General features: G+C 47.4%; 1 protein-coding gene across 1 annotated transcript in view; it reads right to left on the reverse strand.

The window, feature by feature from the left end:
* LOC147712344 (uncharacterized) overlaps positions 1-26167 on the reverse strand; it is a 69330-nt gene that overhangs the window by 27073 nt on the left and 16090 nt on the right. The window contains exon 2 of the mRNA XM_086923038.1: positions 22079-22205. Coding sequence (XP_086779164.1) covers positions 22079-22205 — 127 coding nt within the window. The remainder of the gene's footprint in view (positions 1-22078; positions 22206-26167) is intronic.

Genomic DNA, 26167 nt, shown 5'->3' on the forward strand with positions numbered 1-26167 from the left:
TGGCCCAGAACTCGAGCTCCCAGGAGGATGCGCACGACAAGCTACTTCTCTGGTCAGGTGAGCCTCCCACATTAGTGCATGCATGGCATGAGTTGTCAATAAGGCCACAGCTGCTGAGTGACCTCATACCACGTGTGTCCTTTTAGCCAAACCCAAGAAAAGCTTGCATGCTGGGACTTGTAGGCCCTTACTGTGTGCATCTTGAAGGCTGCAGGCCCGAATCGCTCTGCTGGCCCACCTAGTCTCCTATGTTTCAGAAATCGAGAATGATTGCCAATGAGAGTTAAACCAGCAGCTTTTTTTTGGATGCACTTTGAGGAGCGAGCAGTGTCACTACATGTACTCATTATTAGAAGTATGTCGCCTAAAAGGCAACAGAACCAATGTTGTGCGAAACAATATTTGTATCTGTGGGTGCATTGTGCTACAAAACAGTAGTGATTAGTGCCCCTTCACGTGGCTCTCAGATATACCCAAATTTAGCCCAATTCGTCCACTGCATAGCCAGATCCACAGGCCCTCATTTTAACCTCACTCACAGGGCTTCCTTCGTGTTGCTTGTTATATTTGAAGTTGATTTTGAGCCGATGTACATCTAGCTCTTTTGTTTCACCTTCACACAGTCACTGGCCGCTTTGTAGAAGGCCGAGATAACATTTTTGTTCTGCTGGCATAATCTCACATACTTTTGATAAACTCATGTTGCACCTGTTATGAAATTTCCGAAGTTATGCAATTACACCACATTGCTCAATATGCCCCTTGATTTTACCTAAAATTTGTAGTAAGGGCCCTAGATGAATATTTATCCCTTGGTATAATGTATACTTTGAGTTTCTTACCCCAAACATAGGCCTTTATAGTAGAAGACATGATTTATGTGCCTTATTTATAGGTTTTGGTGCACTGATGTTATTGCGTTTATGTATAATGTTTAGAGTTCAGAAATCGAACTAGTGTTTTAATAATGCCAATATAGATTTTTTTTTTAGTAAGTGTGCAGCATGATTCGGTTTTAGTTTTCCTATTATTATTTGCATGCAACAAATTATTTAGGAGTTTGTTGAGCATAATTGTGTTTTGGCCCTGCACGACGTTCACTCTTGCCTTTTTTTAAGCTTTCTGAAGCTATTGGCATTGTAAATGATAATGCCATTTATTTATTTATTTATTTTCAAAACAAACACATAAATAAAAATGTTGTCATTTACAATGCCAATAGCTCAAACTTTTCAAAAGGCGAAACCATTGCATTGTAAATGCTTGTTTTCTGTGATGTCTCCGTAATGCGGTCTTCTGTAAGGGCCTTATATATACAGGAGATCGGGACTCTGGTTGACCCCGGGTTTAGCAGAAGGGCCAATGTGTGCGACTCAGCAGACTCACCCAGAAAGGAGGGCCAAATTTCCTTGTAAGTATCCGCAATCTTGGTGTATTGCAGAAAGTGTCCTTCAGCTATTTGATACCATTCCCTTACTTCCTAACACGTCAGAAAGGTTCCATTAGCGAATAGATCCACAGCCGTTGAGCATCCACCCTCGTACCACTTGGAGATGTCCATAGCTGTCTGAATTTGACAGAACCCCAGCAACCTTACGGACCACCCAGGTGACCGCCCGTTCCCCGATCACTGCCATCTGCTGGACTTAAATGGGCATGAGCTGGGGGGCCGAGTGCCCATCATCAAACATTTGGGTAAATAGGAACCGTTATTGTAGTTCGCTAGTAATACATTCTCCATATTGTGTCCCTCCATACACCACTGTGCTGCATATTGAAGCATCCCAGCAAAATAGTATAATCTAATCTAAAGTTTGAGAGGCCCAGTCCACCCAGTTCTGTATCCAGTTTGAGCGCTTCGAATTTTACCTTACTGCGACCCCCAGCCCATACCAGCGAAACCAACAATTTATTCAAGGTAACAAACGTGGCTTCCGGGATATGGCAGAGTGTATTCTGCAAGGCTTAGAGGCACCTAGGCAACATGACCATTCTAGCAGCGCAATACGCCTCATAATGGAGAGGGGGAGCTTGTTCCAGAACCGGACTGACTCCATCAGATTCAATATTACACCTTTCCCTATATATAGGGCATATTGATCCTCAGGCCTGTGTGTCACTTGTATGCCAAAGTATCTGAAGTGATAAATTTCCCAGCTGAACTCCACCAGCGGAAGGTCTTGTCTAGCCACCTGCGCTAGGGTCGCCAGCGGGAACAAATTATGGAACAGTCTGCCCATTGACATACGCCAGATCTCACAACTTCTTCCCTTTCGGAAACGGATCAAGACCTGGTTATTCCCCTAAATCTTCCCACCTGCTGTTTACTTTGGTTTCTCCTCATTAGAGTATTCTCAAGCGCCAGGAAGCCTGCAAGGTATCAGTTGCGCTATACAAATATTAAAAAAAAAAAAAAAAAAAAAAAAACACAACACTTTTAGAATGATTTATACGGAGGCTTGAGGACTGCCCGAATGATTGTAGCACGCCCGACAGAGCTGGGCGCCAGATATACAGTAATGCGTCATCCGCATATAAGGACACCATGTGAGTGTGACCATCAACTGTGATTCCCCGTCGTCTATATCCCTTCTTAACTTGGTCGCCAGTGGCTCCATTGCTAGAGCGAAGATCAACAGGGAGAGAGGACACCCTTACCGGGTGCCTCTTCTAATACTGATACACTCTTGATATTTGATCTCCAGTACATATGTGAGCACATGGCTCTCTGTATAGTAACTGCACCCAAGTGATGAACTCATCGCCCAGTCCTATTATTTTAAGTACCTTCCACAAATAACTCCACCAGAGAGTGTCAAGCACCATCTCTATGTCAAGAGTTACCACTGCTGCCCTACCTGCTCCTACAGAGTGCAGCACGTGTGAGAGGCAGCATATGTTCATATGCGTTACCTTTCCTGGAGTCAATCTGCACTGGTCCACATGGACCAGCTGGGATATCACACGGCTAAGGCGAGAGGCTAGGATCTTAGCCAATATGATTAAATCTACTCCTAACATGGACAGGGGCCTATACGATCAAGGATCTCGCTTGTCTGTACCCGGCTTCAGAAGCATTACTATGCAGGCTTCTCTCTTGGTTGTGGGAGTATTCCATTTACCTTAGCATCTTGCAAGTCTTCCAGTCATCTAGTCAGCAATAGGTCGCTGTAGGCCTGAAAGAGTTCCACCAGGAGGCCATCCGGGACTGGGGCTTTGCATCTGGCTATCATTCACACAGCCTCACACAGCTAATCTAGCTGAATGGCAGCTCCCAAGGCCTGCACCTGCTCTCCCGTAATGCAGGGGAGAGGTAGGCTCCTGAGGAATTTAGGATTAGTGAGCTCTGTGGCTTCTGGGGGGGGAGGGTGAGAAAGTGCAATCTTTCTTGCATGGTATGCCCCACTTTTTGCTGAATTGCAGATGTGCTTTGACTGAGTGTGCCCTGAGCTCCTGCCAATCAGTTGCCGAGGGCCTGTGTTCCTTCCCTAAAACTGTATTGAAACTAAAACCTAATTGGCATCTCTGGCCACATGTCAGTCGCTGGTAAATGGTACCCTAGGTACCCAGGGCATTGTGACCAGAGAAGACCCCTAAGGGCTGCAGCACTTATTGTGCCACCCTTAGGGCCCTGTAACCTGACACACACACACTACCTTTGCAGGCTGAGTGTTCTGGTGCAGAACTAAACAAAGATCTGTCATGGCAAACATCCCTGTGTGCTATGCCCACAAACACACTGCCCTGGCATATATCAGTCACCCCTCTATCTGGGTGCACTATGCCAGTGGTGTGGGCATAGGTGCATGAGCCCTGTGCCCCTACAGTACACAGGGCCATTCCTGGGCACTGTAAGTGCAGTGATGCCATTAAGAGTATATGGTGCTGGGAGGCTGTCATTACGAACTCCACAGCACCATGATGGCTACACTGAAGACTGAGAAGTTTGATATCAAAACTTCCCAGCACATTAAACCCACACTGATGCCAGTGTGGGATTTAATGTCAAATGCACTACAGAGGGCACCTTAGAGATGCCCCCTGAAACCTTACCAACTCCTAGTGTCCTGACTGCAAGGCTACCGAGGCTGCCACCACCAGACATGTTTCTGGACCCCTGGGTCTAGAGCTTGCCGCTCTCGGGCTTGAAACAATTCACATCCTGGGACGAAGTGCCAAGCCTCCTCCCCAAGGATCAGCAGGGGGGGCTTCAAAGGCATGCCGCCTTTTGTGAGCTTTCCCAGGCCAATTGCTAAACTCAGCAACTGTCCCTCACCGGTTCTGACCCCCACTCTGGCGGGAAGACAGGCGGGAAACCCTATGGGAGGAAAGGGGTTTTGCCAGCCTGAGCCAACTCCACCCCTCAGGTTGGAGAGGCGAGGTGAAGCACAACTCCGGGCTACCGCCATCTTGAGGATGGGGAGCACTGCCCAATCAGAGCTAGGCCCCTGCCCCCTCCTACAGGAAAGGAGCAGGATAGGGGGTGTATTCACCCCAGGACAGGGACCCATTGGTCCCTGCCCTTGCCCTACCTGTAACGCTCCTAAATTTACTATTTAGGGGAACCCTGATCCTTCCTTCTTCAGATCCCGATTTTGAAACAAGAAGAAGAAAAAGAAACAAGAAGACCTGCTGCAGCTGCTAACAAGAGGATGATACCAACTAATTTGGCCCCAGCCCTATCCGCCTGTTGATCCTTAAACTTGCTCCTGCTAAAACCCCGGCGTCTCCTGTGGACAGCAACCTCAAAAAACCCTGCCTGCCTTGCTCATCTAAAGACTGGGACTCCCATGAGCAGTGGTTCTGCTCAAACAGCAACAACCCATGGAGCCAGCTAGGAACCGCGGATCCAGCACGCTCTGCACCCGCCGAGCCCGGACTGTGCCTGAGTGGACAAAGACCCCGAGGACGTCCCCTCGGCGACTGTTACCCGGAATCCATTGCCCAAAGACCCTCCTCAACGATCCTGACCATGCCTGCAGCCTCACAACTGGAGATCCCTCCAACCACGACCAGCTGATGGTAAGATTTCCCGACACCAATAAACCCCCCCTGTGCCCAACCGAAGGCCCCCTAGCCTTGATAGGATAACATTGGGCCTACTCTCTCTGCACCCGGCTGCCCCTGTGCTGTTGAGGGGGTAACAACTGTACCGACCTGACCCTGAGAGACCCCTGAGTCTCTGCCCAGAACCTTAACTCTGCCAGTGAAGTACTTACCCAAAAGCAGATAACTCACTTTTCTTCCATAGGGTGACATTGACTGGTTTCACTTGGAAATTCTTTCAAGTGTGGAGTTTTGAAACTTTAAAATATTCATCTAAAATCAGCCGAACAACGTATTCCCATTTACTCACCTGTTATCAGGAGAGATCCCAGTGCTGTATCTTTCAGCCCAGCACTGAACCTGAAAGTAATTATAACCGTGATTTACTGTTAACTCAATTTTCCTCCATAGGAAACCATTGTCTGGTTTTCACCAGAAAAACTTCCAAGTGTCCAATTTCTAAACTTACAAATCTTCCTTAAAAATCGCCTGTATGACTTAAACGCATTATTTCAATTGTTTACAGGAGATACACCAGAGCTCGAGCCAGGATCCCACACTGAGTAAGAAAAAGTAACGATAACAGTACTTACCTGCTAAGTGAATTTCCTCCCATAGGATAGCATTGGTGATTCTATGTGAAAAAGTTTCTGTCAACTTTTAAAATACAATAATATTCCTTAAAAATCACAACTGCAACCAAAACGATTTTACTCAACTGTTTACAGGAGATGACCCAGGACTGAATCTAGGATCCAGTCCTGTGGTTAGAAAAGTAATCCATAAAGTAATCTATTGCATTTACCTAGAAATTCCCATTGAGCTCAATGTCACATTGTGTTTGAAATTGTGTTGCCTATTGCAACTTTTGTGGCTATTGTATTCAAAAGTCTATTGCCTATTTGAAAAGTATTTAACTAAAGTAACTCATTCTGAGAAAGTATATTTTGATACATATTGTTGTTTCTAAAATAAAACAACTATATATTTTTATACAAACAATTTGCCTAGAGTTCAGTTCTTGAGTGTTTGAGACCATTTGCTGACTGAGAGTGTACAACAAATGCTTTACACTGTCCTCTGATACTGCCTTACTGCTCGACCAAGCTACCACTTTAGAGAGTAAGGTTGTATCTAACTTTAGCCTCTGCCATACCTCTGGGGACACTGTACCTTACTTTGGTCCAGTATATAAAGAGCCACTTTCTTACAGGGGGTGCCAAGTATACTGCGGCCAAGTGTTCGTACATGCAACTATTAATTCCTGGCTGTGTGTTTCTAATGCTCCCGTCTGGGTGCATCAATGTGAGGATTAGCGGGGCGGGCATTCGCTCTTGAGTAACAATGCTAGAAGTCTTCCCGATTGGTCACCCTCTTGGTGCAAAAGGGGGCTGTATTCCCGCCTCGTGAGACAGTCAAGCCAGCCCCATAATTCGCTCGCCTGGCGGTGGGCCTGCAGTAGGAAGGTATTGTGTGATGCCGTTGGTTGCAGTCCATGTTGCACCCAGGAAAGCTCATCTTCCGCTTCTTTTAGTTCTCCTTCTAGTTTGCACCGCTATCCACCCACTTTAGAGAGACACTCCCCTTAGATCACCACTTTAAGTGTGTCCCATTCTATTCCTCTAGATCAGCGTTTCCCAAACTGTGGTCCGCGGACCCCCAGGGGTCCATGACACATTCCCAGGGGGTCCGCAGGACTTGATTGCCTACTGTCCTTGTAAAAAACGAAACGCCCATGCGCCCTCATAGCACTTAAGAGGTGTGAATGTTGCTGGCGCCAGGCCGTTAAGATACAATACAATGCGTGATTGCCCTTATTTTACTATTCGCTTCTGCCCGTCACCCAAAGCAGAGCATGCGTTTCCTCCTCTGTTTGTGGCCAGGCCCAGGGCATTTTGCATATGTCCCCATTTGCGCTGAAAGTGAGGCACAGCTGTGCCTCGTCTGCCGAGACTGAAGAGCATTAGTGGCTGGAGCACCTCGAACGGGCAGGAGGACGTTTCTCCGTTTGGAACTTCATGTAAGGGTTTCACTTGTGTGTACGTATTTACAGTAAAAGCGCACACTCGCCTTTTTGGACCTTATAAGGCAGGGTTAGTCCTGCAGCACATTATCAAGTTACGCTATGTTAGACGAGATTAATGCACTTTTGATAACGTACTAATGTCTTCAGGTTTAGTAATGGCAGCTGCAGCGTGGCCTAGCAGGTCACGTTATCATTCAATCACCCATCTCTCAATACCGAGGTATTCCAGCCTCCTAATCGGCCTGATGGGAATCTGTTTATTTTAAATACGAGCGCCAGAATGAAGATGAGCAGAGCTGTAGTCACTACAAATAGCATCATGGGACGGCATGTTTTTATATTTATGCAAGGGAGTTAGGCTGAGTGACTGTAATAACTAAAGGGAATAATAGCTGTTTAAGTCTAAGAGGAGCACTTGCAAAAGGCAGCAAGATTTTTTATGCTTCAACTGTATGAAGGTTTACTGGTTGAACCTGGAGGAACCAGTCGCTAGGGTCTTCAGGGAACTACGAGCTGCCCCTGTGTAAAACACCTATTTGTGTATGCCTGAATGGTTGTGGTATATGCTCCCTTATAAGGACCACTTAATAGACACTGACATCGAAGAAAAGGCACCGTAAAACATTTAAAGTGACTTCGAAGAAAAGGCACCGTAAAATATTTAAAGTGGGCCCCCAGCCTTCATCAAGAGGAAGCTAGAAGAACCAAACATTGTCATAGTCTGTAGGCCCGCCACTGTCTGCGAGTCTTGTTTGTCATTGCTTATTTTGTTCTCTGCAAAACTTTGTTAGGGGGCTACCGGGGGACAAGTCAATATTAAAAAATCTTTGGTTGGAGGGTTTTGTGTCAAGAAATACACAAGTATTAGAGTCCCTGGAAATAAGTACTATGTGCAAATTACAGCGTGAGATTAGCTAAAGTGGTCTGGCACACTGACTTGTGAATGGCGCAACTGTCCAAAAAAGTATTACTACGACCAAAATCTTTGCAAACGCAAGACCTAGAAGGCATTAAAGACTGCAAGAAAGAGGGGGGGAGAAAAGTGAGAGGTAAGTAAGTATTATGAAAGAAGGTCGACTTTGTCAATACATGGAAAGGTGGGGGAGTAGTGTCTGGGGAGAAGGGAAACGAGGGCATAAAGGGACAAAGGGTGAACAGAAGAAGATAATGACGCACAATCACGGCCGAATTTCAGTGTAATTTTGAGTGACATTCAAATACTATGAGTGACACTTCAAGCATGTATAGGTTATCACAAGCGCTTACCTACTTTAAACTGCATCAGTGTGAGTTCCTGGCGCTGGGCTCCAGCCTCAGGCCATTCCTTCTGCAGTGCACACTAGGCGCGCAACGCCCATTGGGCTAAAAGTGCTTCAGTCCCCTCCCCCCCCCACCTCCCCCTCCCCTGTTGTGTGTGGCAGCCCGGGCAGAGACAGCTTCCCGGGCTTACACACAGCCGCACCCAAGTATTTCACAGGTCTTTAAAAGAAAATTTGCTTGTTAATGAGGCCGAGATGCAGCACCATCCTTCCCATTAAAAAGTTTAGATTTTTGCATATTTTTCAATATATAATAATAAAAGCTTTAGTAATGGAAACATTTATTTGGTGTGTACTTGTTTGTGTATTTTTTGCGAATTACTGTTTTAATTTTTTGAAATTTAAATTGTACAAATTGCTTGGGGGTCCTCGGCTTTCAGTAGTGACTCAGTGGGGGTCCTCAGGAGTCAAAAGTTTGGGAACCACTGCTCTAGATCTAGCGGTGGACCAGTTTGAGATAAAGAATGCTACAATCGACTCTAAGTTCTGTACGGACCATAGGCTCTCTAAGCACCTCAGGTCTTAGCTGCCAAATAGGCATCTTCGGTCTAGTATGGGGGAGGTCCTACTCGAGTAGGAATGGGGCGTGGTCAGACAGGAATTGTGTAAGGATACAAGTCTGTACGGTAGCAGGTACGGCCTCACCGGATAGGAGAGACCTATCCAATCTACTGCGAATCTCCTGTGTCGTTGTATAGCATGTGTATCAGATGTACTCCCTGCAACTCTGGGTGAGCCTCTCGCTAGATATCTACACATTGCAGGCGACCCATCATGTCCCGCAGTGCAGGTTTAGTGTGCATTTTTGGGGGGTGTCTGTCTATTCTACCATCAGCTATACAGTTGAAGTCACCGGCCCAGTTGGTGGGTATAGCTGCATAAGTATTGAGGAGTTTTTCTAGCTCCAGGAAAATAATTCCATTGTCTATGCTGGGAGCGTATATGCTAATGAGGTAAACCTCTATTCCGTCTGATGTGCCATGTATTATTATGTACCTGCCCTCAATGTCCACTGTGTAATTGTGCATCTGAAAGGGAACTTGGGGCGCCACCCCCTTGCATAAGTGGAGTATGTGGACGCATATAGCGGCCTCCTCCATTTCTTATGTAGTTTCTGAATTTCAGAATCTAATAAATGGGTCTCTTGCAGCAGTGCTATTTGTGCCCCGTGTCTGCGCAGGCAGGTCTGTTCCCGGTATGTGTAAAAAGCTAGTTAAGATCACAAAGTTTGCACTCAATAAAAGGAAACACACAAAAAACATCCTCATTCTACTAGCATCACAAATAAGCTCTTAACTGGCCCTCTGTGCTATCCGGGCAACTAAAGTTATAATCTGAATTTGGATTTCCCTCTTATCGCTAGGTTTTACTAGTGAATTAAAGTGCACAGTGCAAAGAAATAACAAGCGTTTAACCAATATAATTTTAGTATCGTACGGATCACAGCTCTAAAATACGCTTGCCCCAAAAACCTTTTATCTAATATACCATATTGAGCGTAAAAAGTTAGAAGAAAAGGAAGCTGATTCCCCTTTCCCAGCGGGACACAGAAACGCCGAGGGCTTACCGGCGTCTTCCCTCGTTTGCAGTCAAGTGTTGCTGTAGCCGCCTTCTGTTCAAGTAACAGCTAGCCGCACCCGCTGCGCGGGTGCCGCGTCGCAGTTTGGCTGAGCAAGGCTGTTGGGAGCACGTTTGCTCGCAGCCCCTAGGAAGGACATCAGGGAGCAGGGTCGCGCTCTATCCACCAGCGCCGCCGGTGCCGCTGCAGGGACTCAACTAACCAGGAGTCCCTGCGCCACGGCACACCTGCAGACCGATTGCCCCTCCCACCAATCGCTCAGAGGAAGAAAAGGAAGCTGATTCCCCTTTCCCAGCGGGACACAGAAACGCCGAGGGCTTACCGGCGTCTTCCCTCGTTTGCAGTCAAGTGTTGCTGTAGCCGCCTTCTGTTCAAGTAACAGCTAGCCGTCGCAGTTTGGCTGAGCAAGGCTGTTGGGAGCACGTTTGCTCGCAGCCCCTAGGAAGGACATCAGGGAGCAGGGTCGCGCTCTATCCACCAGCGCCGCCGGTGCCGCTGCAGGGACTCAACTAACCAGGAGTCCCTGCGCCACGGCACACCTGCAGACCGATTGCCCCTCCCACCAACCGATTCACGCCCCATAAAGGAACGCCCCTTCCCCGCTGTGCGGGAGCACGCGGGAGCATCGCGGGAGAAGCCCGGGACAAGGGCGGGACCATCTCAGGCCATCAGGGGCCAGAAGAGGCCGGGCCGGGCCACATCTCTTGGCTCTGTAAAGTGGGCACCCAGTCAACAGGACAATGGCTTCAGGTACTCGATCCTGTAAAACAAAGAAATCTGCAGGAGACGTTGTTTTAGGTACTATGGACCAATTCATAACTCGAGCAGTTTCCATAGTCGAAAAGGAGATAATCCTGGCTGAACGAAGATTATCCCGGGATTCTATGAGTATGTCCAACAAGCGCTCATCTCTGGGCGCCATTGCCCTAGCTGCTAGCCCTGGACATATTTCCCTAACTCCATTGGTGATAATTGATTCCCCAACAATTGATGAGAGAGTGAGCCGGATTAGGGCTAGTTTAGAAAGGGTAACTACCACCGCACCAAGCATTGTACTTGACCCGACACACTCCAATTCCTCCGTCCAAACTAACCCTTCGCCGGGGGGGGGCAAACTCTGGATTGCAATCCTGAAACCCTTGTAGCCTCTAGTCCCCCGGTGCTATCTAGGGAAGCCATGAACTCCCCACCCACTGTAGTACACACCGAAGCCAGTACTCCCAGAGTAGTAGCTCACCAAACCACACCCGCAGGGAATCTAGCTTTAGGCCCAGTCCCACAAAAGAAGAGAAAGCGACCCGCTAGCCCCCGCAGGGGAGGCTCTCTAAAGCCCCACAGTAAAGTAAGTAGGAACATTGTATCCAAAGGGAGCACCAGTTCGAATCAGGTTCCTTACCCAAAACCATATGCGACCCTTACCGGCGATTCTCCATTGGAAGGCACTCCCGGTCAAATGGCTCCTATAGATACCAGCATTTTCCCTCAAGTTGAGAGCCTAATTAAGTCTGTGGTGATGCCCCTCGTAGATAAGATTGATGGCCTCACACGCAAACTAGCCTCACTTGAACAGTCAATGCTGGACAACTTCTACGCGGTGAAATCATTAGTCAAATTTCACGCCAAGGCCCAGGTTGAAGAAAACGGTGGGCTAAGGAGTGGTGCTGTTCCCTTAGTTCCCTCTGTCACCATAGCCCACCCTGAGCCCACATCTTGCCTAAAGACGCCCGGCCTGGGAAAGGCACCCCAATCGCAGCATCCCAAAAGCGGAACCACACCCTCACTACTAACTCCTACTCCTGAGTCTAGTTTGGCTCGACCAAGGAACAAAGCTAGTACCCAGGTACCCAAGGCACTCGAGGTTAATTTTGCCGCAAATTCCAGCCTATAGTGCCAAACACCAAGGTACCGGGAAATACAGTGAACGCAAAGAAGGGTGATACAACCCCATCCCTCCCAACTCCTGCCAAACAGGCTGTGCCCAAACCTCCAGTGAAAACCACGGTAAAATCCCCGGCTAAAGACAGGGGAAGAAGGCACACGCCAAATGCTAGCCTTCCCCCTGGTTGTAAGCCTTATGTGGTAATTTTAACGGGGGTCCCTGAGCTTGAAGAGGGTTCTTGTGAGTTATATTCTGACCTTAAACACAAGACGCTCTCCTGGCTCAAAGCTAATAGACCCCTCCCAGGGCATATCGATGGTAGAATAGCCTTTGTCCGACGTGTGGGTTGGATTGGCAACAGACGTAAGGATCTTACCGGGGACTGTGTGCTGATCAATTTCAACGACCCCAGAGCAGCAGGTATGATCTGTAGTCAGCAGTCGCATCACAATTTCTGCGACATTCAAACTAGGGACCTGGGGTATTTCTATCACCCCCCTCCTCTAATGGGGCCCAAAAAATCTTTACAAGATGGGGGCAGAGGAGCATGCTTCCCTCATTATCCAATATTGGACCCCAGAGCAAGGGCATGGACACCTACTCAAGCAGCCCCCCCACAGGGTTGGGGTTGGTGACTTGGTAATTTAGCGGCAACAAATGCCCCCCTTCCTAGGGTCAATACACCACGCACAGTTGGGCGGGCACCCTTGTCCAATATTTCTGTGCCCCAATCCCCGCCTAACTCAATTATGCCCTCTCTCTCAGGCGATGGATCTGAGAATATTGAGTTAGTGGATGGAGCACAGACTCCCGGTACACAGGGTGGGAATGCAGGATGCGCTGAGCCCCTGCATCATGCATCCCTGAAAGCCATTAGTTGGAATGTGGCAGGCCTAAACAGTAAGATAGATGTCCCGGACTGGGTGGCGCTCATTGAACCCCATTCAGTCTGCGCATTCCAAGAGACGTGGTGCGTAGAACCAAGGCACCGAGTGGGCCATGCCACCTTCTTTGTCCCGGCAGATATTCCAGCATCGGGAAGAGGTCGCCCCTATGGAGGTCTCTTAGTTTGGGTAGATATTTCCCTGGGATGGAGGGTACACCATCATCCCCAAAAATCTCCAGACTTGATGCGCCTCACTGTAACATGCCCGAGGAAAGCTGAAAAACTGGAGATTATTAACATCTACACACGAGGGGCCTCTGGGAGAGCGTTGTCACCAACTCTCTCGGACTTGGAGGTAGTCTTGGGTGAGTGCAGTAGCGATTCGTTAATTATGGTCATGGGGGACTTTAATTGTACATTCGAGCCCCTGTTGCCCGACGAATCTCTGGACTTATATGATGAAGATTCAAGGAGAGGTGTCCCGTCACTTGATCTTCCAATCATAAACAGTTGGACCCCCAGAATTATCCAGCTAAATTCTCTCACACTTGAGCACGGCTTGAGAGCAGCCAACGGGAGGACACGCTCAGACTTAGCGGGGGCACACACATATAATAGGGTTGGTCATTCATCCCGGATAGATTATATCCTTTTAAACTTCTCTTTGTGGGCTCACATGAAGGATATGATAGTGCTACCTTCCTTGGATAGTGACCATAACGCACTCTCCTTGTCCCTATCATGCTGGTGGAGGGAGATTCACCCAGCTTGTGGAAACCATGATATACCAGCGTCTGGGCCATTGGGAGGGGTGGTTCCATCAAACTGCCTAAGACGCTTGAAATGGGACAAAGTGGCAATAGATGAAGAGAAACTATCATGCATCAGAGCTGTTACTTCTACAGCCTGCGCCATTTTTGAAAACGAGCCTGTCAGCCCAAATCGGATTACAGCAATGTTTAGCGAGATCTCGCTGTCAATTGGGGACCTATTCAAGACCAAAGTAAATAAGGGAAACACCAACCGGGATAAGCGGCAGGGCAAACCTGGTTGGTATTCGAAGGAGTGTCGTGTTAGAAAGAGAGCACTGATATTGGCTGTAAAAAGTGGAGATGCAATCTTAATAGCCACCAAACGCAAGAGTTATAAAGCGGAGCTTAAAACAGCAAGGAGAGACTGGGAAGATGACTTTTGGCAGGAACTCCGTATCGCCAGTGTTGGAAAAAACGCAAAAGGTTTCTGGGACTTAATACGCAAGAAAAACAGACCCCTAGATACTGTCATCACCTGCAACATAACTGAGGATCTCTGGTACTCCCATTTTTCGAAACTGTATACAGCACCAGTAGTTGAAGCGATGGATTTCGCATTACCACAGATCTCTCGAGGTGATGAGAGCTATGAGGAAAGTCTGTTTGCCAAGAAAGAAGCGGAAGGTGCTATAAAATCTCTCGCCCCGCGCAAAGCGGCTGGTCCCGATGGGCTTCCGGGCGACCTGCTCCGCGCAGACTCAGGCGATTGGAGTATGTTAATTTCATCAGTATTGAACGCTGCCATGGCGGGTGCTCCACTGCCCGCCTCTTGGATGGCCGCCGAAGTGGTCCCTCTGCACAAAAAAGGCTCAAGAGAAGACCCTGCGAACTACAGGCCGATTAGCCTGATAGATTGTTCGCAAAAAGTAGCAGGCAAGGTCCTCCTAACCAGAGTACAGCAGTGGGCAGATGAAAACAGGATACTTTCGGATCTCCAGGCAGGGTTCCGAACTGGTACAGGAACAATCGAACAATCGTTAAGGCTATTCATGATTCACTGGAAGGTCGTCACGATTGGGAAGGGCACTTTATATCTTGCCTTCATCGACCTCCGGACGGCCTTCGATTTGGTCCCCAGAAATAACTTATGGAAGGTTCTTAGTGATCTTGGCCTGCCACCTTACCTGCTCCACTTGATCATGAAGTTCCACGAAAAAAACTATGCCCAAATTCGTTGGGGTCCGAATGGTCAAAAGACCTCAAGAATAGATGTGAATAGAGGCGTGCGGCAAGGGTGCGTTCTTGCCCCAACACTCTTTTCGCTCTATGTTAATGGGGTGGTGGACCACTTGTCAAGGATATCAGCAGATGCACCTCGCTTGGCAGGTCGTTTAATTCCCACCCTGCTTTTTGCGGACGATACCTTGCTTCTGTCAAAATCGCCAATGGGCCTACAACAGCTTCTCTCTGGCTTTGATGACTTTTGTAAACAAAGAGGACTTTGTATAAACACAGACAAAACAAAGTATCTTATCTTGAATCCCCCGCAAAAACTTGGCCCTCCACCAACACTGGGCTCCGTTGCTCTGGATAGGACCAATACTTTCGATTATCTGGGTATCCGGCTGGTGGATTCTATGAAATGGGACCAGCACTTGACCAAAATGCTGCTAAATTTGAAAAGAGTAACCGGGACCCTGCTGAAGGAGCAGAGAGCTGCCTCAACTAAACCTATAGCTGCAGTTTTGGACATTTACTCGGCCAGAGGAGTAAGCGCCGCTCTGTATGGGGCGGAACTTTGGGGAATGTCAAACTTGAAAGATCTTACTCGAGCTGAGAACACCTTCTTGAGAAGCTTGATGTCCCTCGGTCCTTCTGTCCCCATCTTGCCACTGCAATTGGACATGGGCTGTCGGGCGATTGAAGATCTAGCAAAGCTACGCCCTTTGCTTCTGTGGGCCCGCATCTGGAGAGTCCCTGAGCTCTCAAGCTATGCGGATGGCCTGCGGGAGATAATGAGATCGACAGGTTGGGCGAAAATAAAGTGGCTAACGGATATCAAAGCACTACTCACCAATCTGGGGCTGGAAGAAGCATGGCACCAACAGACAGCCCCGCCCAAATCAACGATAAAACAGCTTTATTGGAATTGGGTGGTGAATAGAAGGAATTCTTCTGCCTCGATTTGTAAGTCGACCAGAAATTTTATGGAGTCCAAAGATGTCCCCATTAGAGAACTGTATCTGGACATTATCTCAGCCCCTTGGGAAAGATCCCTGTATTTTAAATTTAGAATTGGTCTTCTCCCTGTAAAGGAACTCACTAGCCACTGGAAAATTCCGTACCAGACTGCTCCGTGGTGCCCCTTCTGCCCTCAGCGCCATGAATCTGTCCCTCACTTTTTATTTGAGTGTCCTGCCTATAAAGTCCCAAGGATGAAATGGTTAAAACCCATGTGTCGTACACTGGGAACTAGGCACTGCAATGAGGCACTAAGGATTCTTGTTTCAGACACTCGCACTTTTTATGCATGCGCCACCTCGAAGTATCTTGGGTGGGCATGGCGGATTCGGTCAAAAAGACTCAGACAAATTGTTTAATTATGCTTTTACTTTTACGGCCTGTTTCATAACCATGCCTATTTTAGGTAATTTAAATATTCTTCCCCTAAAAAAAGTAATAGTAAAAATTGCAGACTTAGATCATGCAAGGGTTTTTTTTAAAAATACGGTTTTATCCTTAAATGCTTTGAAATGAATTTTACTTGTATGTATGCTTTTTAAGATATTTTATATGTCGAAATAAAGCCTTTTTGACTTGACTTGACTTGACTTGAACTTAATATACAACACTGGGCCTAACATCTGACTTACAAATTCTTAAAGTTTGGACACCTACCATTGCTCATCGAGAGGGCAATGAAAAATGGACTTCATTTTTCACACCTCAAGACCTGATTTATGGGTTACCATCTTTAACTCACTCCTCCCTGTCTCAAAAACCACCCTCGCAGAACACAACCGGAAACTAACTATCTCCCCCCTTAACCAACAGTCTCTGAATGGAGACATCACCATCAACATTTTCCTGAATGGCACCATTCTAATTCAGGCGAAATACGAAAACCTAGAGTTCTTCGACTCCCTCTTCCCCACTCTAAAGACGGCTACTGCTCACTACCCTCACCAGCCACACACCTCCCCCCCCAGTGGCTCCCGACAATCCCCTAAGCCACAGAGCAGGCTTCCTTCACCTGAACAATCACCCCCCCCCCGCCCATGTTTATTCACGTCACCAGTCATTCGCCTCCCCCAGCCCCGGCCCCCAATTCCTTACATCGCCGACCTCCTCCCCGTCCACCCAACCTCCCAGAACTCTGCCCCCCCTCCTTCCCATCCGACTACCAACCCTCTACTCCATCAAGCACAAAACATTCCAGGTCCCCAATCTACTACCCGTAGAGATCCCAGAGCTTCTAGCAACTCCGAGTCACAGCCCCCTGCGCCAACCCCCAATCCACTAGCTCACACCATCCCACTCAGTGAAGATAACCACCTCTTCCAAAGGGGCCGCAGCCCTCCTCCCTCTCTTTTCCTCGACCACCCGATCTCGAAACCCGAACCTGATCCTCCCACCCCTGTTATCCCCCCCAAACAACAACTCGCCACAAAGCCCCTCCCTCTCTCTAGCCCTCGCCCATCCGAACTCCAATCCCGAATCAGACCCTCCCTCCCCTATTATCCCTCCTAACAGCAACTCGCCTCAATACCCCTCTCCCTCTTTAGTCCTCTCTAAACAGGAACCGTTCACTCCAACTTCTACTCTCCCCCCTATTAAAGTCTTGCTCCTTTGTCCCTCTCACTCAAGGCCCAGTTCCACCCTTCCTCCACCCCCCTACCCCTCCCCCCAGCTCTCATGACGACACATCGCCTGGACCTTCTAGAAGCCCAGATCGCCACGCTGATCCTCGGACTGAAAGAAACCCTCTCCTCCCTAGAGAAACTCCAGCTACCGCCCCCTCTCGTCTCACCTCCCCACCTCCAGCAACCTCCCATCAGGACTGACTCCCTCCCCCCTATCGGGTCCCTGTCCCCCCCAGGCTCCCGGCCTCCTCTCATTAAACCACAGACTGAATCACGAGTTGACAGTCCCAGAAGAACTTCTCCCTCTCCCCCCCCCCCCAGGAAGTGACCTCTCTCATCGCATCCTACAAACCCCCTCCTAACCAACCAGCCCAAGCACTACCCCAGCACCCCTCACCCCTTACTTCGATCCAAGTCATCACTGGAATGAGGAGAGACCCTCCCCACCGAAAAGCCACCAGACCCCCAGCCTATCTCTCCTCCTTACCCAGAGTGAATTTGGTCAACCCGAACTCGAATGCAGGCCCCCCCCATTAACTGCATGCTTATCAACTGCAGATCAGCAGTCAAACATGCAACGGAATTAGCCGAAACCATCCTCTCCCATGACCTAGATGTAGCCTTCATCACTGAAACTTGGCTCAACACCTTATCCCCTCCCACCTTGGACACGCTGGTGCCACCCGGCTTCTCAATTATCCACAAAGACAGGCCCATTCGCAAAGGAGGCGGAATAGCAGTTATCCACAAAAGTGACCTCTCCGTCACTGAATCCCCCTCCCTCCTTTATAACTCCTTTGAATGCCTTTCGGTCAACCTCAATTCGCCCTACCATAGCCCACTTCAATGCCTTCTCCTGTACCACCCTCCAGGCAACGCTATTGAATTTGCCGATCAGCTGTCGGATTTGATCACTCAAACCGCTCTCAACAGTGACTTCCGAATAATTCTGGGCGACCTCAACCTAAGATGGAATGAAACCAATAACCCGCTCATCCAATCTCTCACCTCCCTACTACAAGACCATGATATGATCCAACACTGCTCAGAGGAAACCCACCATAGAGGAGCGATCCTGGACGCAATCATTGTGGACAAAAAGACAATTTCATATGATCACATCATCCCAGTGGACTGGTCATCACGCCATCCTCTTTCATATCAACCATTCGGCTCTATCCCTCCCACCCACCCAAACCTTCCCCAAGTGGGTCAGAAACATATCGAGAGTCCCCCCTGACAAGCTAGAAGTTGCTCTTAGCTCACTCCTCCCGAACTCGACGGAGCTCCTCTCAACCACGGAACTCACCTCGCTCTATCATTCCAACCTGGAGTGCGTCCTGGATCAGCTGGCACCTAGAAAGCTAGCAAAAACCAGAAGCATCCCCTCCAGGTCTTAGAACTCCTCTGACATCAACAAAGAGCGAAGACTCCTAAGAAAGATGGAAAGAACTTGGAGGAACAACCCCACCGCCCTCAACCGGGACCAACTCAAGGCAGTTCGCAAAACCTACTTTAATCATATCAAGAACAAAAAGTCATCCTTCTTCTGCTCTGCTCTAGACAAGGCTAAAAACCGCCCCAAAGAACTCTTCAATATCATCAGGAACCAAACCTCCATTCCTATGATAGACAGCTTAGCAGCGTCCAAATCCCAATGTGATGACTTTGCTAGCTTCTTCAATGAAAAAATTGCCTCAATTGATCGATCTTTCAGCGACATGCCCACCGCCCTCAGAGAGTCGCTTCCCACTGCTCCTACCCACTTAAGGCTAGCAACCGCAGCCACTCGCTGGTCTTCCTTCCGACCTATCCAAATTGAAGCGATAAGCGATCTCATTGCCACCGCTAATCCCTCGTCACACTCCCTTGATCAGCTACCCTCGAGACTGACCAAAGACCTGAAGCTCACTCTAGCCCCTATCTGGGCCAAGACCATCAACAGCTCTCTGAGCGATGGATCCATTCCTGACTGCCTTAAACTAGGTCAAGTCACGCCACGCCACTCCTAAAAAAACCCGGCCTTGACCCTAAGGTCATGAACAACTTCAGACCAATTTCCAACCTTCCGCTCTTATCGAAAATTCTGGAAAAATGTGTGCTCTCTCAGCTAACCCATCACCTAGAGATCACAAACCTTCTTGACCCACACCAGTCAGGGTTCAGAAAGGGCTGCAGCACAGAAACCGCAATCCTCAATGTGTTGGATGATCTACACATGTCGCTCGACTCCAACCAATGCAGCCTTCTCATCCTCTTAGACCTCTCGGCGGCGTTTGACACAGTGGATCATACCCTGCTACTCAATGTCCTCCAGAAGAGAGCGGGTTTGGAAAAGACAGTTCTCAAATGGTTCGCCTCCTTTCTCAACAACCGCACACAAATAATCAAAATTAAAAGCTTCGAATCGGACCCCCTTCCCATTACTAGAGGAGTCCCACAAGGGTCAGTACTCTCTCCACAACTTTTCAACATCTACATGGAGCCCCTCACTACAATTCTAGGGAACTCCAACAACCCCTTTCACCTCTACGCGGACGACACACAACTCTACCTGGAAACCACTTCGATCGCAGACATCCACAGACTAAACGGCACACACACAGAGGTCCAACACTGGCTCTCATCCAACCACCTCAAACTTAATGAAGAAAAGACAGAAGTGCTCCTCATCTCAAATAAAGATGAAATTTCCCAAATACTTGAATGGCTCAAAGCCTTAAACGCCCTTAATGTTCCTCTTGTACCTACAACCTCCGTCAAATCACTGGGGATCACTCTTGACCCTAAACTGGACATGAAAGAACACATCTCTAAAACTGCCAAAAGTGCTTTCCTTAACCCTGAAACTTCTCTACAAACTGAAACCCTTCCTCCCCACGAAAGACCTGAAACAGACCACTCAGGCACTGGTACTCTCTAGAATTGACTATGGCATTGCTACTCTGACTGGAACAGCCAAGTCTCACCTGGGACCTCCGACCACTACCCTAAACGCCGCAGCTAGAATGGTCACAGGAACTAAGAAATATGAGCACATCACCCAGGCTCAAGGATCTGAGGTGGCTCCCTATTGACCAACGAGCCAGCGTCCGCACAGCTTGCCTCACACACAAAGCCCTGCATACAGGCAAACCAGAATATCTGGCCAACAAACTCAATAGAGCCGGTCAGTCTAGGATCCTCAGAAGCTCCAACACGCTTCTACTCATTCCTCTGAAATCACAGAAACATAAAACATCTAGTAAGTCCTTTGCAGGTAATGCTCCCAAGATATGGAACTCCATCACCCCCACATCAGGATGACCGCCTCCTTCCCGAAATTAAAGATGCTACTCAAAGCCCTTTTTCTTGAGCGGGCTGGATCGTAACAAGAACCCCTCGTTTGACTTTGATAGATCACTATCTCTATGCTCCCAGAGAGAGCCGGATGACTCACCCTTGATCTACGCCATGTTGTGCGCTCATGCTGCTATTGTACAGACTTTTACCTCCCCCTGTGCTCCCTGCCCTGCTTACTCCTACTTGTCTTTTGGATGCTTATTTGTATTTGATGTGAATCGCTCTGATACCCTCGGGTCCAGCTAGCGCTATACAGAACTTAAATAAATAAATAAATAAATAAATAAATAAATAAATAAATAAATAAATGTAGCCATAAAATAGTTGTAACAGAAACGCTGATTTTCATAATAAATATTATAATTTGCCAAGAAATCAGAAAAACATTTAATTATTTCTTGCGTTGTGGCATCATTGTCATGAGCTTGGGATACATTGTTTCTGTTGGTGCCCGCCAAATTTTGTTTGGGCAGGAAGGAAGACAGATTTGTCCTATACTCTTGTAAATGTTATTTCAAATTAACATTCTTAAGAAGCTCGTTAAAAAAAAATGATGTTCCCTTTAGTATGAGGGCTATATTTTTGCTCCACACTAAATTGACAATCAGCACATACAGAGAAGTGTTCCTATGGAATGCATGCAGAACGGTAATGATGGTATTCATGAAGTACATTATGGGGTACCGAAAATGGGAGTGAGGTTGCACATGGATGAGGGCAAAGGGGACTGGTAATGTAGGGGATTGCGATGCATAGAGACTGGTCGTATTCTTCTGGTTCTAGAGAGGTAAGAATGCACAGTGATGGGAGGGATGGGGCAGGAATAATACTTAGCCATGTAAAGAGATGTATTGGCATTGATCAGAGGTTACTAGTAGTAGGGAAGGCAGGAGTGCACAAATACAGGTGATGCAAAGGATGCACTGAAGAGAGGCCGGTGGGCTGCTTTCATCCTCACAGGGCCGAGATGATTCTGGAACATGTAAGGGATGCACTGTGGTCGATAAAGCGATATAATAGAGCGGCCTACACAGTGGGAGGCAGAGAGGTCGTTGAGTCTAACAAAGGGTACTGGCACTATAGGGAGAACAATGGCAAATGGAGATGGACTGGTAGCTTTGGTGGCAGTAGAAGGGGCCTAGAGGCTGTTCCTGCCTCAACAGTACCAAGAGATGTGAGGCTGGCACTAGAACACTGGTTCTGGATTGAGTTATTTCCATTGTGCAAAGCATCAGTGTTAATGTTGGTAGAACGTATGTGCGAGTTAGTTCTTCAAGTTACAGCAAAGTAATTAAATACTCGTTTTATCTACCAATCAGAAACTGAAACTAAGGGTGCTATTCCACATATTTTAGTAAGTTTAGAAGCACACTGTGATTTTTTTACCTAGCGAGTTCATGGCTTGGTGAATTTCCTTCATCACATTATTGTAAAGTTCATTCTGCCACTCGTGTAAAAGCGTCCACTCCTCTTCAGAGAAACAGGCAACCACATCGCTGAAAGTAACCGGTGCCTGCAACAGAAAAATAAACATTACTATTTAGCAGTATAATAATGGGTGATTACATCTGGTAATATTTGTTACACTGATGGATCCTACTCTTCTTCGTCACAGTCCTACCAGACCTCCTTCTAATGCCATTACCGATATATGCATAATGTTGTTTCAAAACCGTACTGTTGTTTAACCCTTTATCCCTCACTGAGGGGATGGGGGGACACCGACACCCTGACTCCCACTGCACAATTCTGCCATTGCTTTAAATTTAAACATATAATGGCCACAGGACTAAATATATGGGATGCCTCAGGAGCAAGAGAATGACAACTGCGACAAGGAGCAGGACATACTGTAATGAGGATTACGTTAATACGACACCATTCTCAAGATCCTTCCCAGCCCCAACCAAATGGAAGCTTCACAAATAGCAAAGTACAAGAAATGCAAACGGTCCCTGATTCTGTACACCGCAGAGTACGGGGTACACAACATATTGCTAACCGCACCCATTTAAAACAAGCATTGGAAATGCAATAGGTCTCGCATCATTAGAGTTAGTGCTTTTAGAATTGTTTATGGGGTTTTTTTTGTAAATCTTTAGCATTTTTGTTTCCTGTAGCCAATGCTAAAGAATTACAAATAAAATAAGTTCTCTGGCACTTGAAGTACTTCTCTGTGTCTATTTCATTTCTACTGTTGGCGATTAAATTTGGGAACACCACTCGGGTTACTTTTATAAACAAACATATTTACAGCCTTCCGTGGCTGATCTGGTCTACACAATACCGGATTCTACTGAAAAACGCAAAATAATCAGTATACGATCTCAATATTTATAGTTACAACACAAAATAAATAAAGCAAAATGTGGTGCATGATCCAGTTGAAAAACGAACATCTTGAAGTAGTCAAATTTTAACTGTTTGCAACTGACAGTATTCTGAAAATAAGTATTTAGTTTGGAATTCTAAAAATAAGGAGTTCTTAAAAGCGCTGAATGACGACCACATCGGCAATTCTAAACGAATGAAATATGCAATTTACCAGCTGGATATCTGAATGACGGAAAGGCACCACGATACGTGAGTGGGAAGCTTTCAGTCTACTACCGCTGGGGTTGGTCATGGGGGAGAGGGTGCAAAGACTATACATTCGCCGCATGTACAGTCCATTTATAATTAAGTGGTACTCTCTGGTTATAATTTAACGCATTGTTGCAAAGGGAACCTATGGGATGCGAGTCTGAAACACAGCCAAAACAAACACGGGCTCAAAAACTAAGCAAACTATTTGTAGTTGCCTCTGTCCGAATTGGCATAAAAGGTCCCACACACTGTGACTCCTTGGGACCTTGTGAATCTCACAGTCTACCAGTAGGCACAATATGATCCACAACCCCGCATCCACTTTAGGCAGACCATGTGTGGAGCGATTAGAAAACTTTCAAATGCAAATGATCCACGTATAGAGAACTACGAGGAGTTACCCGTTCAACGTGCCAAACGCTTGGTATCATCATCCAAAACTCGCCCCTCCAACTGAGCAGCTATAAAATAACAAGCTTCTGTGTTCTGCGACACGGCGGGCAGGGGAGGGGGCGGAGCGGGGAGAGGTGCGACACGGCAGGCAGGGGAGGAGAGTAGGAGGAGGAGGGGGGAGGAGAGTAGGAGGAGGAGGGGGGAGGAGAGTAGGGGAGGCACGGCCTAGCGGCCGTGCAACCAAGAAGTGAGGGAGCGGAGTTGGGGGAGGCTGTGAGAGAGAGAGAGTGGGCAAGGCAGGCGGCTGGGGGCATGTGCACGCGCTTTTAAGCTCAATGCGCATGCGCATTGAGCTTAAATTTCACGGGCACTGCAAGGAATCGCCACGATTCCTTGCAAGTTGGTTAAAGAGTGTTTAAGCCCCCATAGTCACCGCAAGCTCGATGCGCATGCGCATCGACAGGCGAGACCTAAAAAAACAATGATAGTGAAGAACCCATAGTAGTCCTAAACATCATCTTTGTGCATATATAAAGAAGTTGGCCCAATTTAAGCGATGTATTTTACTATCTCGATGTATTTTACTATCTTGGGATAGAAATCTCCTGGATTCTATACTTGGCCTGAACCTGGCTCAGCAAATACAGGGCTCTACACATTTAGCTGGCCACACTCTCGATCTTCTATTCTCTAATCATCCTGGTCTAACTACTCTTCCTTCTTTACCCCTAACCTGGTCTGATCATTACTTGATCCCGTTTAGGCTGACTGTGTTCCAGCCATCTGACATTCCATCAAAAGTCAGGGACCGGGGTAGAAAGTGGCACAAGGTTACTTGCAATGCCCTGGAACCCATCTTTACCAAACTGAGAGGGCAGCCCTCTAATGATTTGAACACAGACCTATCTAATTTTAACACCTGTCTTTCCTCCTCTATTGACCATATTGGCCTGATGCTACCGCTAGCTTCCTCAAGATCAAAGCCGTCAGCACCTTGGTTCTCTGTGGCGTTACATGAGGAAAGGAGAAAATGTAAAAAATTGGAACGCAGTTGGCGACTGACGTACGATTCTGTCGCTAAGGCTATCTATAGAACCGCCCTAAAGAACTTCCACAAACTTAAGCGCGCCACTATGAGGGATTATTTTGTTGAGAAAGTCAATGCTGCTGAAAATTCATCAAAAACTCGGTTTAATATTATTAAGGAATTCTCTAATCCTCCAGCCTTGGCCTGTCCGATCTCCCCCAGTCAAAATCTCTGGGACGGTCTTTCAAATTTTTTTAATGATAAAATCACTAATATCTCGTCCGCATTCAATCAGGCTTGTGTATTCCCTTCGCTTGACCCTAAAGCCTCTCAAGAGGAGGCGTTTGTCTCATTTAAAAGTCTATCTATGGAATCTGCTCTGATAATGCTGCAGTGGTGCAAATCAGGGTCTCCACTTGACCCTGCTCCGGCACAGGTGCTGAGCAGTCTTGCCATCCTTTTGATTAGCCCGCTTCTTTCAATCTGGTATACATCCCTACTCTCAGGTCAGTTCCCCACCTCATGGAAGCAGGCCATGCTGATTCCAATCCTGAAGAAGGTTGACGCTGACCCTTCTTTGTTCAGCAATTATCGGCCTATTTCGCTCCTCCCTAAGCCAGCGAAAATCCTTGAGAAAGTGGTGCAGGAGCAACTAGCCGACTATCTTGAATCTAAGCAACTCCTTCATGACTCTCAGTCCGGTTTTAGACCAAGCTTTAGCATGGAGACCACACTACTTGAGGTGTCTGAGACCATTCGGGAATGCGTGGATGCGGGCGAGGATGCCATGCTGGTCCTCCTCGACCTGTCCGCGGCTTTTGATACCGTTTCCATTGACATTCTACTAGATAGATTGTGCAATCTTGGTATACGGGGTACTCCTCTGGCCTGGTTCAGATCTTTTCTGATGGGTAGATCACAGCAGGTCTTCCTCCAACCTTTTGTTTCCGAAGAAAAACCTCTTCTCTGCGGTGTCCCGCAGGGCTCAGCACTTAGCCCTCTTTTCTTTAATATTTATCTTACTCCTCTGGCGGAAGTAGTTGAATCCTGGGGGGGTCAGAGTGATCTCTTATGCTGATGATACTCAGCTTGTGTTTTCCTTTAGAGATCACTCTGACGGCAGCCTGGCCAACTTTAGACGCTGCCTTATTAACATCTCCTCTTGGATGACTTCTAACACCCTCAAACTCAATACGGATAAGACCGAGGTCTTATTCTTCAATCAAAGCACTCCACTTCCTTCTCTATAGTGGTGGCCATTGGAGCTAAACCCCCTCCTGTACCAGTCAAATCAGCTCGTAATTTGGGCTTTCAATTTGACAACGACCTGTCTTGTAAAACTAAAATTAATAAAGTCACCGCAGCTTGCTTCGGTAAACTCTGCATGATTAGGAAAATTCGACCTTTTCTTCCCCTGGACTCTCGCAAGACTGGCATACATGCTTTAATCATCTCTCATCTAGATTATT

The sequence above is a fragment of the Lissotriton vulgaris genome, chromosome 5 (genome assembly GCF_964263255.1).
Source record: "Lissotriton vulgaris chromosome 5, aLisVul1.2, whole genome shotgun sequence".
Taxonomy (NCBI): domain Eukaryota; kingdom Metazoa; phylum Chordata; class Amphibia; order Caudata; family Salamandridae; genus Lissotriton; species Lissotriton vulgaris.